Here is a 16,610-nt window from a genome sequence, read left to right as displayed (position 1 = left end):
TAAGGTGTTGTTTTTAATTTAACTAGTAACTACTATTTAGTTTCTTCTGTGGGTTACGGATAACATATTGTAATTCTAACAGTTTAATAAAATAAAGCATTAGGTTTATAGAAATCACTAAGCAACCTCTACTTTAGGAATATACACTCCACTCCAGCAGGTGGCCTAAATAAGCTGCTGTGCCAACCGACAAAAAGCAAAGAAGAAGAAGAAGGTCGTCAATGACATAAACGCTAGTTTTTGTTTTGAAACAGAAGAAAGCTCTACACGGCAGCTTGAGACTGTACACATATAACCTGAACATGTCGAATCCGCCGCCATTGTTAGAGCACACTCTAGAGGCGTTTTTTAACTGCTGGAGGTGTCGATTCGTGGCCTGCGGGGGACTCATCGCTTCAGGACTGTTTGTGTTCGGGGCGGCGCGCAGACGAAATCTGGGCAGACCCTTCAATTTATTCACAGCGGTTCAAATGGCGTCTGCCACAGGTGAGGTCAATTATACACACTCGGGTAAAGGCGTAGTTCACCCAAAAATGAACTTTCTTTATTATTTGCTCTCTCTTTACTTATTATACTGACTCCTTCACTTGTTTCTTCTGTTGAAGAAATTTTGAAGAAAGCTGAAAACCTGTAATAATTGGCATCTATAATATTTGTTTCCCTGCTTTGGAAGTCAATAGTTAATGATTTTGTTGTTTAAAATTATTTAATTGGTGTGGCAGTTTTATAAGCTTTAACACAGAATTAGTAAATGACACCTTATATACTTTCAAACAACTTTTTTTTTCAACAGCTTTCAATAATTGCATTATTTTAATATTACTAAATATTATTAAAAACAAACGCAATACTGTATTATCATGTATACAGGTGGTATAAATATTTCCTCCAGTAAATATTATAACAAATGAATATCAAGTCTAATATATCCAGATGCATCAGAAGAATGTAGCTGGGTAATTCTTCAACTTGGGGCACTTTTATGTCCTTTGATCATATATCCAAAAATATGAATAATTTTGTTCAAATTCCTCTTTCTTTGTCAAACTAATAATAAAACCTACTTTAAAATCTTTTTACCAGCTTTTTATTTAATTTTTTTTCATATTCAACATCCTTTAGGTGTCAAAATCACTGTTTTCTCCCCACACCCAGAGTTTTAAACTTCAATAACGAAAATAACATTTTAAAATATCATTTATCTGGAAAGTTATAGCACTAGTGAAATAATCTAAATGTTTTATAGTTATTAATGTGAGACTCTTATCAGTAGTCTTTTTTATACACAATATAGCTGTCGCACAGTATCAGTGTCATTTCCACCACAACACTGTAATGTCGCTTTAAAAAGGTTACGTGAAAGATTATTTAGCTGGTTTCTATGAAAATGAATAGTGCCATCTGACAACATGTTCAAGATGGAGGGAATTTAAGTTTTCATCAACAAAAATCAAGGTAAGTATTGCTGGATAAGGAAATACATTTATTCTACGTCATTTCCAAACATGCTGTACCTTTTAAAGATGGTTTTAAAAACCAAACAAAATTAAGGTAAATAAGAGTGTTTTGTATACATGAAAGACCAGTATCAATTCAAAGCTAATCTTCAAAGCTAAGCTGTGAATCTATATTTCATTTTTTTTCCACAATAAATTGTTGAAATGTCATTTCCACCACTGTCATTTCCGTCACCACATACACTTTAAAATATATTTAAAAAGTTCTCATCACATATTAAAAGTGCATTCACAATGTATAAGTTCATGCTCTATTTAATATACAAATTCAGTTAATTTGTAATATACTCTAAATCAAATGAATATAAAATTTTAGAGTGTGACAGGCGTACAATTTGTTTAACAAATTTATAATTATTATATATATTGTAGAAAGATTGGTTAAACTAGATACAAAAATGATCTTAGACAATGTTTGCCTGCCATAATTTTTATTTTGAAATAAGCCGTATATTGAGATGAGGTGGAATTGACATTTGTTCAGTTCATGATGTAAAAAAATGTTTTTCTTCTTATCTAAGTTTGTCCTCTTACAGATCTTAAAACTAGACAAATAGTTTAAACTTATGAGGCTGTTACGTTAATTTTGAACAAGTTTTTTTTACTCAACTTCACAAGGCTGAAAGTGCCCGTAGTTGAAGAATGGCCCAGCTACTAGCTAACAATGTTTATATATTATATTATGCTGTACTACACCTGTCTTATTTGCCTCTTAGTTAACTTACTTGAACGGTCTCCATAACTGCTCTTATCAGATGTCCAATCTGCATCATTCTCATGGTCACTAAAACCCATCTTATCTTCACTTTCATCTGCAGAAAGAGTCAGTTCTGTCCTTTTCCTTTCACTTACCATAAAACATGGTGGTCCTCACTAACACACTGTTCTCTGTATTTATTTCTAACCAAAAGTATTGCCATTAAAACTAGATTTGATCCAGAATGCAAATGCCATTACCACATGACTAATCAACATTATATAACTAGCATTCATGCATGTTATTGTTACAACTTAAAAGGGGCCTGTTTCAGAAAAAGAGGTTCAACCAACTCAGAGTTTAAACTTGAACTCTGAGTTCACCTACCGAGAGATTAAAAATCCAAGTTTCAGACCAGCTGATAGTTAGGTCAACCAAGGCTGAGTGGACTAATTCAGAGTTAAGCGCTTTCACCGCGTCTATAAATAAGCATTATTATAGGAGAGCTGATATTACAAGTCACCATGGCAACATCTAAAAAAAGAGATCAGCATTTTTCTCTCCAGCTGAACTCTGAAAGTTATAGCAAACATGAGCATAATATATTTAAAAAGACAACACCACTGCATCAACGAAGCAGAGACAGCGTGGGAAAACGTAGCTGCTCAAGTTAATGCGTAAGTTTACATTTAAAGTATTTAAATATTAAAGTATAATAAAAAAATAAGTATGTAATGAGTGACTTTTATAGACTTTTCACTTGGAAAAAGTGGAGAATTTGCCGTAATTTGGAAGTTATTTCAGATGTAATTGCATTAAATCAAATAAAATAGGCTACTAGATAGTTTCTACAACAAATTTGTCAAAACAAGAATGCAGGTAACCTTAGCTTAATGTTCAGTGGAAACGTTAATTTAGGTTCCCACTTTTACACACAATGATCAGCTTGAGGTAACATTTCCAAAATTGAGTTTTTAATAGATTTAACAGTGCACTTGCGTGTCTGCCTTTATTATTGATCAAGTGGTAGAGGTTGATATGACATTTAGAATGTGAGCATTAATAAAAAATAGTTTTTAGAATAAGTAAGAATCCCTTTAATCTAGTTACAGCACATGTCCTAGAAGGACAGTAAAATTAAGATAATTATTTATTTTACAAGCCATTCTCCTAACTTTGTTCTTTGTGTGACTGAAGTTAAGGAAATATATGTTTTCATCCAAAAATGCTAATAAAATGTATGCACAAAACTGGAATATTGCATAAAATATGTGCGAATAGAGCAGCGTTTCCATCTAATGAGCCAAAAAGAACAAAATCAACACCTCCTGATTAACTAGCGCCAAATATAAAAGGTCAAAATGGAATTTGCTGCGGTAGGAGAAGCTGCGTGAATCTTTTCTTTCTTTAATAAAGACTTTCACCTCAGAAGACGATGCAGACACGCAGTGAACACCTAGTGGTGTTTGAAGCAATGAGTTTCTCTCATTACTATAAGTTTTCACTTAACCAACTTTCTGAAACAGGCCCAAGGTCAAAGCTGATCTTGCTAGCTCACTAACCTTATGCATTATTATTACACGTTCCACTATTGCCATTTGGCAACACATACATTTAATTGAGTTACAAAAAACTAATTTGATGAAAACTTTGAGTTGTGAATATGTCATCATAACTCAGCAAATATACAACAGCAAATATACTGGATCATATCATATCCAGTCATCAAATCATAACTGGAGGTGATGTCTCAGATTTTCGTATGGATCTAACATAAGTTGATCCTTTGTTTTGATTAACGTTTTCATTTGCGTTCAGCAACTACTAACAATAAACAACAGTCTGTCAGAAACCACACCACGGAAAACCCTGCAAGTCGTATGACTTAACCTAAGCACATCATTGGCTAAACTAAGGCGGTGTTCACACTGTAGGCAAATGTGGCCCAAATCTTTTTTTTTTTTTTTTTTTTGCCCACTTGTGACTCAGATCTGTTTTTGTCTTGACAATGTGAAAACTTTAATACCACTTTCATATGTGGTATTAAATCAGAAGCAGATCTGATGTTTTGCAGTGTGAACAGTTATGTAGGTTTTCATGTGAATTTTACTTAATCTTAGATCGACATGCGTCATCATTCTGTGCTGCAAACATCATCTACTCAGCAGGATACAAGAATAGAACACAGGGCTAATACTTTAGCACAAAAAGTTGTTCATTTTGAATGCTAAACTGGTTAACCAATCATTAACCATTAACCTTTTGAAAAATATTGTTCAGATTTAACGTAAAAAGTTTTTCCATGAAAATTGCATATATAAAATGAATAAAACACCTACACAAAATAGTTAATTTCACTTAAATAATTAATACATTTACAGAACCAAATATGAACGTCAAGGATATAAAAATGATGTGAATATGAAAATGAACAAACTCTGCTTTCACAGTTCAATTTGCCATTGCTCATTTACCCTTGAGTTCACCACTAGGCGAGGGCCTGTAAAAGATTCTGACAGTATTATAACCTTGGATAAAATATCACGTTTTCACGGTATTGTAATTACTTCTCTAAAATATATTATTTTAAAATTTCTGGATAAAAAAAAAAACTTTTTCCCCTGTGAACACAAAATATTTTATTTTGTAAAACATTTATAATATTTTGGAGCAGTAAACCATGTTAGGCTAAACAATTCAGATGAATCATTAACTTCTTCTGTCTTCATTAGTTTCACAAACACAGATTACTTTGCAATTTAAAAAGACATTTTTGGAAATCATTTCTGCTGGAAATACAGTTGTCCTAAAAAACAAAACAAACAAACAAAAAATCACATTTTTTAAATCTTAGGAACAGTATAGCAGAATATTTTGGCAGATTTAAAACCTTGTCTTTTCCAAACCGCGGTTCTCTTCCCATGCCTATTCATCACACCCGTGGTCAGATAGACTCAAGCCGTGGTTGTCATAAATCACAAATGATCAGCATTTTCAATCACAAGAGACTTATTGTAGGTTTCAAATGGTGAAATACAAATTAGTAGTAGCAGAACAACCCTTTACATGAAATACACAACTGTTTTTTGTTAAAATGTCAATAATCACATTAGTCATTATTTGATCACATACTACAGTATAGCTACACATTGTGCGCATAATTAGACATTTTGGACTGTCCGTAACTAATTTTGCGTATGCCGGTCAGTTTAGGAGCATAATCTGTTCACACTGGAAATCTGATTCTGGCCACATTTATAACAACAGTGTGAACAGCCATGCAAAACAATCAGATCTGAGAAAAAAAATCTGATTTGAGCATCAAGCCTTGCAATGTGAACGTAGCCTAAGGTCTTCTCTTGCTCTTAAAGAAACAGTGGCAGGGAATTGAACATAAATATCATGTTGTCATATGGCAACATCATGCTGTAGAGGTTTTACATCTCTGAAATAAGAGCTGACTTTTTATTCTGTTTCCTCCACAGGTTTGATCACCTCAGGCCTCTTAGTGATCGATGAAAGAGTGGGAATGAAGGATACAGGCAAATGACTCTGGACTTGATCTTCTACATTGTCATGGACTCTTTTATTAAATCAGCAAAGCCACATTGGCATGATGCTGTGAATTTAAATCGTATTCAAATGACAAGTGTCTTTGATTAAATGTTTTTTATTTGCAATTTACAAAACCTCATTCTTGCCACAAACACCATTAAGGATTCCCAGTGATTTACAGTTTCATTTTATTTCACACTACATTAAACTTCATCTCACAAAATATAAATTCTACATCAAAGTGCAAATGCTCATTTTACATTGCACTGTCTTCCCATCAGGAATGCGCAGTAATATAGCAAATATTGAAAAGATTATGAGTTGGCATTTGGTCCTTTCTTTTTGCCAAACGTCGGGACAACATTAACAAAGCGCCTGTTGTACTGAATTCTTCTCTTTGCCCGGCCGGTCCTTTTCTTGCGCTTCTCCTGCTTGTCCACCTGAAAGGATCAACAACAGAGCATGAAGTCAATGAAAAGTACATGCTAACATAAAAACTACACTATAAATATTGTTGATTGTTGCTGCATCTCAGTTTGCACACATTTTGTTCTAAAGAGTACAAAAAATATCTTTGTGCGTGCATTTGCATAAAGTCTGTCAAAAATATTTTACAAAACTAGATGCTACACTCAAAAAGAAGTAATTTTTTGTCACCAAAAAAAATAAAAGTTACACACACTTATAAAGCAAACTGGGAGACAGCAATTACATGTAGTCTTACCTTAGGAGTTTGTCCTCTGACTTTTCCTGCTCTAGCCAGGGAACCGTGAACTTTGCCTTTGGGTGGGAAAAGATTGTGTTTATGAAAACATCCAAATGAAAAGTATGCAGTATATCAGACCTAAATATTCATAAATCAAAGTTTCTGACTTTTCCAGCGCAAATTAAGGTCAGTCTCTACAACAATAGCATAACAGAGAATGTCAAGCCACAGGGGGTTGATTTTTACCTCCTAAAAGCCTTGATGAGACCTCAAGAGTGTTGAACTCCTCGATCCCAGACTGACAGATCAGAGCGTCATCCTCAAGGGGAATCCCACTGAGAGAAATGATCTGATCGTCACAGGCGAGACCTTCCAAAGCTTCAATCTGAGCCTGAAATATAAGCAGAGTTGGTTTTATGAATTTATTAATGCCTTTAACATGAATTTATTACAATTCAAGATATTTTAGGATAATGTAGAGAGAGCTAACAGGATAAACTGAACAGAACAAAATAATTCAACATGACCTCCAAATATTTTCTCTCCACTGCACATTTCAGTTCTTGATTTTTCAAACTGAAATATATGGTTATAACAAGAAACACTAGTTGCCAATGGGTTGAGAAACATTAGACAAATTAAAAGGAATATATTTCCATTACCTAATTAGCAATGTTTGTTATTTTAAACAAAGTAGATAAGTGTTACTAAATAAAACTTAACATTCAATCTGTATAAAAGGTGAAAGCGAGAACTGATACATTTGAAGACATTAAGGCCATATTATTATATAAATGTAGTTATTTTTAATAAACCATTTGTGAAAACGTGCAAAAAAGTAACGTTAACAGTTACCTTGATATGGGCAACAGTCTCTGACCCATTCAGCTGAACAGAGTGCAAACTCTGGCCGCGAACAAACAACTGCATGATGGTCAGTCTTCACAACAGAGAGGATTCAAACGTTTAATTAGCTTAACATAATCCTTACCACAACACAATATCTTTATAACATTACTTGAATGTTAAAGGAGTACTCACAGATATCGATTTGGATTCGTACGAGCACAAAACACGACATCAACAGCCTGAACTGAAGTATTTCGCTTTTCTAGAAAGTGTTCTGCGCATGCTCACTTTAATAATGCCAGTTAAAAGTCCTCCGGAGAATTGCGTTTTATTTTTGTGGAACATAGAAGAAAGAAAAACATGATAATATGTAATAAAATAAGTTTTTGCTGAGTTCTTCTAATTTATGGATCAATGTTTTTCTGCTTTCAATATTTTTTTTATCCAAACCCGTGACGTAATATTTACTTCCTCTCTCTCTCCCGTATCAAAGAAAAATGTCCGCCTCTGTCAGAAGCATGTCTTTGACATTCTGCCGGGCTGCAAGAGTCGCTTTCAGAGCTTTTAATCCAGCCACACGTCCACTGAGCACTGGATATTGCTTACGAGTTAGTATTACACTCGATTTTGCTTCATAATCTTTCCATGTTGCTTAATAATTTATGGTGCATTAGATGCCACTCGTAGATTTGCAGTGTATGATTTGTTCTTGAGATGTCACAGGACTGTTTTTGTCACAACAGACAGTCATGCAAGCTTGATGTTAAAATCCAAAGTAGTGTTATATTAAGACGGGTTGTGTCCTTTCAGACCGAAATCAGGCCTGCTGGTGGATCGAGGGACATCATTGAGTCCACAGAAGAGTTCAGGTTTGTGGAGAGATTAATTCCCCCTTCACGCATCCCAGCTCCTCCTAAACACGATGGACCTGCGCCTTCAGGATGGACCCCACCGTCAGGTAAACACGCTACAGTTGTAATAGGAATAATTAATATAGTCTTTAAACCTTGAGAGCATTTAATGAGGACATTTAATTGTTCAACATATGTTATGCTAAAGCCTGGATAAAGAGAGGCCTTGGTTTTCTTCTTTTACATTTCCCCTTCACACTGCTCGTACTCTACCCAGGGTTAACATTTAATCCTGGAAATTTTTAAATAGTTGTTTTTGTCTATACAATCTTAACCCAGGCTTATATGTCATTGTTTACATTATTGTTTGGATGAATATAGCATGTTTACATAAAGGCTTTAGATTTGTGCTTCTTACATTCACTGCTTACATTCAGAGGACTTTTTATAGCCCAATACTTACTACAAATAAAGAAGTGATCAATGTTTTCTTGATTACAGATTAAAGTATAAAATTAAAAACAAATGTAACACATTGTTTTGTCAACAACATTTTTTTTTCCCCAAATTGGTGTTTGTTAGTCCCTAAAAGGACAATATTATCATGGAAATGTAAAATTAAAGTACATATAAAACATTAAAGTAAACTAGATGATTAAAGTTTGTTGCGACAAACTTTGAGGCTGGCTTAAAAGACTGTTGGTAATAGTTTTAGTTTAAAACAGTTGGAAAAAGTATAAATAGATAGATAGATGGATGGATGATTGACGGATAGACAGATAGAATTGAAATAAAGATTCAAATATACATTTATAAAGAAATGTAACATGTTGTTTTGTCAACAATTTTTTATTCCAAATTGGTTTTTGTAAGTCCCTAAAAAGACTTCATCATGACAATGTACAATTAAAGTAAATAAATATAATATAGTCAATTAGATTATTTGTAATCAAATAAAACACAAATTAGGTACAAAATTAAATGTTTTATTTCTTTACCTAAATATCATGTGAATGTCAGACAACCCTGGACATGTAAATGTATTGAATTCTTAAGTTCAAATTTTTAGGTAAAGTAAATATTTTAGGTCAATCAAAGGGGTTTGCAAAACTGCATTATATATATATATATATATATATATATATATATATATATATATATATATATATATATATATATATATATATATATATATATATATATAAATAATAATACAAATAAATAATAAAAATGTTTGGACCTATTTTCCTAAATCTATAAATACTAAATCTATAATTACTGAATGCACTTGATTTTATGAAGATGTGTGTGTGTTTTCATGATTGCCTAAATAACTTTATTATGAGCGACTGACAGCCAATCATGTGCCTAAGCTATGGCTGCTTGCTGTCACATTCTAACTAGGGATAAATCGATACAACTTTTTACAAACTGATACGAGTATTTTCATTTGTTTACTCTTTGATACAGAGTACTGATTCTGATACTTCTCAGATTTGATTTCAATGAAAGTGCAATTAATTTGAAAGGAGTTTTTTTTGCCTTTAGCAAGGTTGAACACAAAAATCTTTAACAGAAAGCTATTCCAAGCCAAAACTATACACACATTGTTGATAACCCTGTAAATCCATAGCCCTTATTGATTACCGATTAAGCATGGGCATTTAAATGACGATGAAAATAAACGCTAGCTTGTTTCGTTGTGATCATTATACAAGGAAGATATTGCGGATTCGGTTTATTCTTTAGTAGCCGATAGACTCGTTAATAATGTATTTTATAAATGGATTGTTTATAAAGACTAAGCTACTAATATTTAATACATTAATTAATATATTAAGACATTAAAGTCAGGTAGCACAACTAATCCCATCCATGTAGTGAATTACTATTGAGAGGTATCGATTCGTGAAATCAGCATTTCATGTATGATATGAGTGAGCATTTTTTTTTAAAGTATTTTAAGTATCGACCCGATGCTGGTATATAACACTGCATAATTACATATGTTTGGTAACATTACCTGACCCTAGGTTTTAAGCAGTGGTAAAATTTCCTTTAAGCAGAGTTAAATATAGTTTATGAAATGATGATAACCCAGGGTCAAGCGCAGTGTGAACAGCCTGATAGACTGTCATTTATTTTATGTTTACACAGACACACCACCGTCACTGCCTTACATGATCCGTCGCTCCAGGATGCACAACGTACCCGTGTACTCGGACATCAAGCATGGGAATCAGCACAGCACTCTGATCAGGAAGATTGAAGGAGACATATGGGTGAGTGCTACACATGGCCTTAAAAGTACTGTATGTGTACAATGCTCCAAATGATTCTGTTAACTCTACATTCATCATTTCCAGGCCCTGAATAAGGAAGTTAAGGAATTCCTGCTGGGGCTTACAGGCAAAGATCCTCCAACACAAGTCAATGAAATTACCGGGAGCATCCGAGTTAAAGGGCAGTTTGATAAAGAGCTGAAGGACTGGCTGCTGAACAAGGGATTTTAAATGAACTGAACTGCAATACTGAAAAAGTGAGGAGGAAATCTATAATAATAATGCTGTCTCCTGCTCAAACAGATGGACAAACTGTAAACTGTCACTAACATACCATTTTCAGAGACTGTGTTGCCTTTGTATTAAAAAGGTAATACTTACAGCAAACATGTTCATTTATCAGGTGCTTTTGTTTGCATTTGAAAGAAATAAATGTAAAATATTGCCAACAATGTCTGTTCATAATACTTGTCTGCAAAGAAAAATGTTTTGATTCTTTCTGTACATTAAATTTTATTATTGAATAATTATTATTATAAAACATGCAAATTCAGAGTAAATGATAAACATTATAAATCTGTAATAGAGGGGACAAAGAGGAAAATGCAATTAAATCTTTAAAGAACTGAAGAGTCTCTAATAATGACCGATGTAGACCTTTCCAACATTAAAATCAAAGTTATTTTTGCATAAAAACTTTTACAGCATTTACGAATGTGAAATTTGATCTGAAAATAAAAGCTAATGAAGGCGTGCTTGATCTTGAGGATAGTCAGTGAAACCAAAACATACATTTTGATCTGAAAATTTCCTCAATAGCCTGTTATTTACACCAGGAGTTCCAAAACTTTTCAGCCTGCGACCCCCAAAATAACAATGCCAGTGACTCGCAACCCCCCACATTTCTTGGAGGTGGTTATAAATATACAGACATTGCACACACAACAATAGGCCTATATAAACACGAGCACATTGACAACACAAAAAGTGCAACAATCTAATAATCATAATATTTATATTGTCATTTATTATTTGTTTAATTTAATATTAACCTCAACTAATGAGACTAGTGGACACAATGTTTTCAGCACAAGTCTGTTCTTGGTTTAATTTTAGACACTCCAAATCCGTGATCATGCTCGATGCTCAGTTCTGGCCTGTATTTATTTTCAATGTATTTTATGCCATAAAGGTGTCAGAAAGTTGAACCTGGTGCTATAAAATCAATCTGCAGCTGCTGACACTATTGCTGTGCTGTTAATCTAACGCAAACACACCAGTCCTATGAAAAACATACATGAAAGACTGATAGCATTACATTTGCATGTTGTTGTTTTTTATGTAACCATTAACTACTGTTATTAACCTCTGTGGGTTATGGATAAAACATGCAAATTTTAATAGTTTAATAAAATGTATTTTCCTGTTGGAAATCACCAAGGGACCCCCTGTCATTGTACACCCACTTTGGGAACCACCGATTTACACCACAACTAAGACTGAATCAGTACAATTACAAAATACATCCAACTTACAGTTATTATGGAAATCATTGTTTCATAACTTTTTAATTCCTTAATTTTGATTTGCTTTATAAAAATCTGTAAATACATAATTTTACCCATCTACTGCAAAAAAATATATGTGTATATATATTCTTTCATTCATTCATTTTCTTTTTGACTTAGTCTCTTTATTAATCTGGGGTCGCCACAGCGGAATGAACAACCAACTTATCCAGAGTGTTTATGCAGGGTAAGTCCTTCCAGCTGCGACCCAAAAGAGAATGAATGAAATATACTAATTGGGCCTTTCATACATAAACAAGCATGAAGTAATACAATTACAACAATTGGCAGACATGAATATAGGAAACAAAAAAAAAGGAAATAAATAAATATTAATGTAAAAATCAAATAAATTAATTAAAAACTATATAATATGTAAACCTTTAAAGGGTTGTGAAGAGGTTATAGCATAGGGCTGAGGGGTACAACATACCCTGAAAAAAGTAGCTACTTTAGCAGCTTTATCATTTGATCTACTGCGTAAATATTGCGCAGCCCCGCCGGTTGAAGAGCAAAGGAAGGTATGCGTCATCAACTTGCGACGAGTAACGTCATTCTATCGTGTACGGCGGTCTAAAAGCGTATTTATAAACACGCGTTGTTGAAAATATCCTTGCAAAAGTTGGTTCGCAACTCGCCATAAAACGAAGAAGAAGAAGAATATCCTTGCATTTTTTTTCATTTTCCGAATGTGTCTGGGAACAGTACCTATGCACTCATCAAGGTAAGTTAAAGAATACAAACCTACCGTTTATTGGGAATAGTGTTATTGTGTAAATAATCTGAATCTGGTGTGGTTTAATGAACGTTTAGACTTAGAAACCCTCATAATGCATCCAAAATCTACTATTATCTTATGTAGTGTTATTTTTACATGCCGACTCCGTTTTAGTTGGAAGAACTGTTATTTTATAAAACCGTTAATACATTGCTAACATTGTACATTTTAACGTGTTTATAAAGTTTTAAACTAAGGAGAATTTAAATAAATCCCTCTGAATTTATAACTCGTTTTCCTTCAAAATTCAAATGTACAAAAACCCTTCATATTCAGTACTAACAAAAAAAAATGTTTCTCTGAAAAATGATCATAATTAATTGTGTTAAAGTTTTAAATACTAATGTATTTAAAACTAATGTAATTTAAGACTGTGGTTCCCAAAGTGGGTGTTGCAGACAATGACGGAGTCATTTACAGTAAACTATTAGAATTTGCATATTTTATCCATAACTCGCAGAGTGTAATATTAGTAGTTAATAGTCACATAAAAAACAACATGCAATTGTAAAGCCAATGTTAGATTAACAACACAGCAATAGTGTCAGCTGCCGCAGATTGATTTTATAGAACCTGGTTATATTTTCTGAAGCCTTCATGGCATTCAAATACATTAAGAATAAATACAGGCCACAACTGAACATTGAGGATAATCACTGATTGGCGCTCTCCAAAATTAAACCAAGATCCGAATTGTGCTGCAAACATTGTGTCCAACTGTCTCATTAGGTGAGATTGATATTAAATTAAACAAATAAATGACTATATAAAATTATATGTTAGATTGTTGCACTTTTTGTGTTGTCACTGTGCTCGTGTTTATATAGGCCTATGTTTGTGTGTGCAATATTTGTATATTTATAACCACCTCCAAGAAATGTCGGGGTCGCGAGTCACTGGCATTGTTATTTTGGAGGTCGCAGGCTGAACATTTTGGGAACCCCTGACTTAATAGATAATTTAAAGAAAAAAGAAAAAAAAAATTGACCACGATTTGAAAAGTGCTAAACATGATTAAGTTTAAACAAATGTATATCTGTCCTTAAATATTCACAAAGATTTGCTCCTTTAAGTATCTGTAAATTAAATATCTGTCATAGTTTGTGGTTACACATGCTTTTATCTGTTTAATTTGCAGATCATTACCGCTACACAAACACATCAGTGAATGAGCTTCTCATGGATCCTGTTGTCAGACGTAAAATCCCTGCGTGTGTTCGTTCGTTACTCACCGACATCACACCAAAGCAGGAGGAAAACCTGAGCGACTGGCCAGAAACACACTCTGAATCAATTACCAGCAAAGATGGGATCGCACTCCCCAAGAGAGGCACTTCTGAAACTCTCCTCACCCCTGCCGACAGTACAGAAGGGGCAACCACAGACGGAAATCCCTCATCAATCAAACCATGTGGACTTTGCTTATTAAAACCGTCTTCTTACACCTGCCCAAGGTGCAACATCCCGTATTGCGGTTTAGCTTGTTACAAGAGTCAGAGTCACTCTAAATGCTCGGAGGAGTTTTACAAGGAGTCTGTGCTCCAGGAGCTCAAATCCAGAGGAGCCACAGATGAAGAGGGGAAGAGCAAGATGCAGGAGATCCTCCTCCGGCTCAGACAGAGCGCAGACACTGAGGGCGGGATGCAGAACTTCTTAAGACACTTAGATGGAACCAATGTGACTGAAGGAGACGCACAGGCTTTGGATCTGCTTTGCAAGTTGGCAGAGCTTCAGTCTGGTGGAGATGAAAACAGTCACGAGGCACAAGAAATCCTGGCAAAACTTGAGGAAGCCGATGATGATGATGATGATGATGATGAAGATTTAGCTGAGAAGTTAGCTGGATTGGATGTTGATTCTCTTTCTGAAGAGCAGCTCTGGTCATTGTTGTCCACCCAGGAGAAGGAGAAATTTGAGAATCTGCTAAAAGTTGGTGGCATCGCTGGGATGGTTGTCCTGTGGAGACCCTGGTGGGAGCAACATGAGAAAGAAACTAAAACCCTGATTGAAGAACTTCGCTTTGAGAATCAAGAAGAAGTGCGCACAGCGAAAAAAGGAAAACCCCAAAAAGTTGCTAGCGATGCTAAACAATCAGCAGTTCCTCCAATAAGTGCTAAAATCCCCCCTCTTCACAGGCTAACATCAAATCCGTCTCCTCTAGTGCAGTTCAATCTGATCAACGCTCTTTACGGATACACTTTCTCTCTGTGTCTCTTCAATGGAGATATTTCCGACACATTGCTGGAGTTTAGTCAGGCGCTGGTTTCCATTTCAGAGTTCTTGGGTGCTGGACGGGTCTTTAACTCTGTCCCGGAGGCTCTTGATGCTGGGATTAGATCTGTATCTGCTGGTGGATATTTCGACAGAGAAGACTCTTCAGCTCCTATTCGAGCTGTGGAAGCGGTGGCTCATGTGTTGACGGGACGGAGCAGAGAGGACGCTGAGGGATACACACTGTCTGCTTTGTCGCAGGTGCGCTCGGCATTGAGCAAGGCAAAGATGGCTGCTGCTAAAGATGATGACGAGAGGATGAGACAGGGTTTTTTTCAAGCTGGAAAGAAGTGCGAGTTCTTTCAGTCTTGGGTGAAGGAGAATCCTGAGGTTTTGAGGAGATTGGCTGGAAGTGTGTGGACGGACTTTGAGAGAAGGGAGGTGGAGAGAGAGACATTAGAAGAGGACAGGAAACTGCTGGACGAAGCACGGGGGAAAAGTAGAGGTAAAGGTGCACTGATAGAAGAGGTTGAGTGAGATTGTGATGTGTGATTGTTTAAAGTAAAGAAATTGTTCATGAAAGCATTCGTTCCTAATGCCATTTTTTTTAAGTGGGTTGTTACATGGGTAACGGTTTACAGCAAGGTATCGTTAGTTGACAGAAGTTAACGAGCAATGCTTTTATTACAGTATTTAATTAGTTTAGTAACAGTTTAAAATAAGGTTCCAGGTAATGTTGCTGCACTCAAAAATGCCATTTGCCATTTGTTCAAACTACTTATTTAAATTGAGCTGAAACAACACAATTGTTGAGTTTTTTGGGAACAATTTAATTGTTTTATGTTCAATCCACTTATATTTGTAAAAACTAATAAGCTAACTTAATTCAATTTGTGTTGGGACAACACAAGCATAGTGTGGACCCAAGACTTTTTTACAGTGTGTATTAGCTGATTTGATCAAATGATGATCGATACAGTAACTGTAATATTTAATCATCTTTAACATTAGTTAAATAAAAATATGCTTCATTGTTAGTTGTTGCTAACTTATTGTTGAGCCCTGATATTAGTTAATGCACTAAGGACTGCCGGATGGCCCGGGGCCAGCGTGCGAGACCCTAAAGGACAGTAGTCAGGGTCGTTCTTGGCTTGATTAGGTCAGTGCTGCCTTGTCACTAAAGTTTAATTTGTCTGCGACTATTTGTCAGTTGCGTGCAAATACAATCGTAGAATCGAGAAACAGTTTGTGCTTTTAAGCCTATAAATGTTACCTTCTCTGTCAAATCATAAACACCATACTGCTTTTCGGTTCCTCATATCTGATTGGATGTTGCGAGCATGTTTTTTTGTCTGTAAACTGTTTTTTCTGTAACAACAAGTACAACCAAGATAAGGCAACGTCAAATTATGAGGCTAAAAGAAAATGCCTGTTTCCAACATCTTGGAAGAAGACATTTCCGTGAGTACAACACAACGAAAACATTTTTGCAGTTTGCCGTCAGTTTCCAGGAAAAGCAGACAAGTCAGGAGCCTTTTTCAACAAGCAATTAATGAAATCAAAACTTCAAAACTCACAATAAAAGTGACAGCACTT

The 16,610-nt window shown here is 34.9% G+C and overlaps 4 protein-coding genes across 6 annotated transcripts; 3 read left to right on the top strand and 1 right to left on the bottom strand.

Moving 5' to 3' along the window:
- The first annotated feature begins 175 nt into the window (after nucleotides 1–175).
- On the top strand, nucleotides 176–5,898 carry zgc:193742. The gene is given in 2 exon segments (NM_001386722.1): nucleotides 176–486; nucleotides 5,700–5,898. Coding segments are annotated over 2 exon segments (249 nt in total). The 5' UTR covers nucleotides 176–302; the 3' UTR covers nucleotides 5,765–5,898.
- On the bottom strand, nucleotides 5,869–7,604 carry faub (FAU ubiquitin like and ribosomal protein S30 fusion b). The gene is given in 5 exon segments (NM_001017866.2): nucleotides 5,869–6,209; nucleotides 6,494–6,549; nucleotides 6,722–6,866; nucleotides 7,331–7,415; nucleotides 7,517–7,604. Coding segments are annotated over 4 exon segments (402 nt in total). The 5' UTR covers nucleotides 7,406–7,415; nucleotides 7,517–7,604; the 3' UTR covers nucleotides 5,869–6,083.
- A 191-nt stretch (nucleotides 7,605–7,795) lies between these two features.
- mrpl49 (mitochondrial ribosomal protein L49) lies at nucleotides 7,796–10,901 on the top strand. Its single transcript, NM_001386320.1, is given in 4 exon segments — nucleotides 7,796–7,932; nucleotides 8,135–8,282; nucleotides 10,333–10,457; nucleotides 10,542–10,901. Coding segments are annotated over 4 exon segments (531 nt in total). The 5' UTR covers nucleotides 7,796–7,821; the 3' UTR covers nucleotides 10,689–10,901.
- Nucleotides 10,902–12,558: 1,657 nt separating this feature from the next.
- znhit2 (zinc finger, HIT-type containing 2) lies at nucleotides 12,559–15,596 on the top strand. 3 transcript variants are annotated; one of them, NM_001077618.1, is given in 3 exon segments: nucleotides 12,559–12,643; nucleotides 12,698–12,749; nucleotides 13,942–15,594. In NM_001077618.1, a coding segment is annotated over 1 exon segment (1,569 nt). In that variant the 5' UTR covers nucleotides 12,559–12,643; nucleotides 12,698–12,749; nucleotides 13,942–13,982; the 3' UTR covers nucleotides 15,552–15,594.
- Nucleotides 15,597–16,610: the final 1,014 nt, after the last annotated feature.

This window comes from Danio rerio, chromosome 10, assembly GCF_049306965.1.
Source record: "Danio rerio strain Tuebingen ecotype United States chromosome 10, GRCz12tu, whole genome shotgun sequence".
NCBI classification, from domain to species: Eukaryota; Metazoa; Chordata; class Actinopteri; order Cypriniformes; family Danionidae; genus Danio; species Danio rerio.
This window is presented reverse-complemented; position numbering and strand designations above follow the sequence as displayed.

What these genes read in the sequence shown, in the direction of transcription:
- znhit2 (XM_073914171.1), top strand. Translation starts at nt 13,983, where the DNA reads ATGGATCCTGTTGTCAGACGTAAAATCCCTGCGTGTGTTCGTTCGTTA.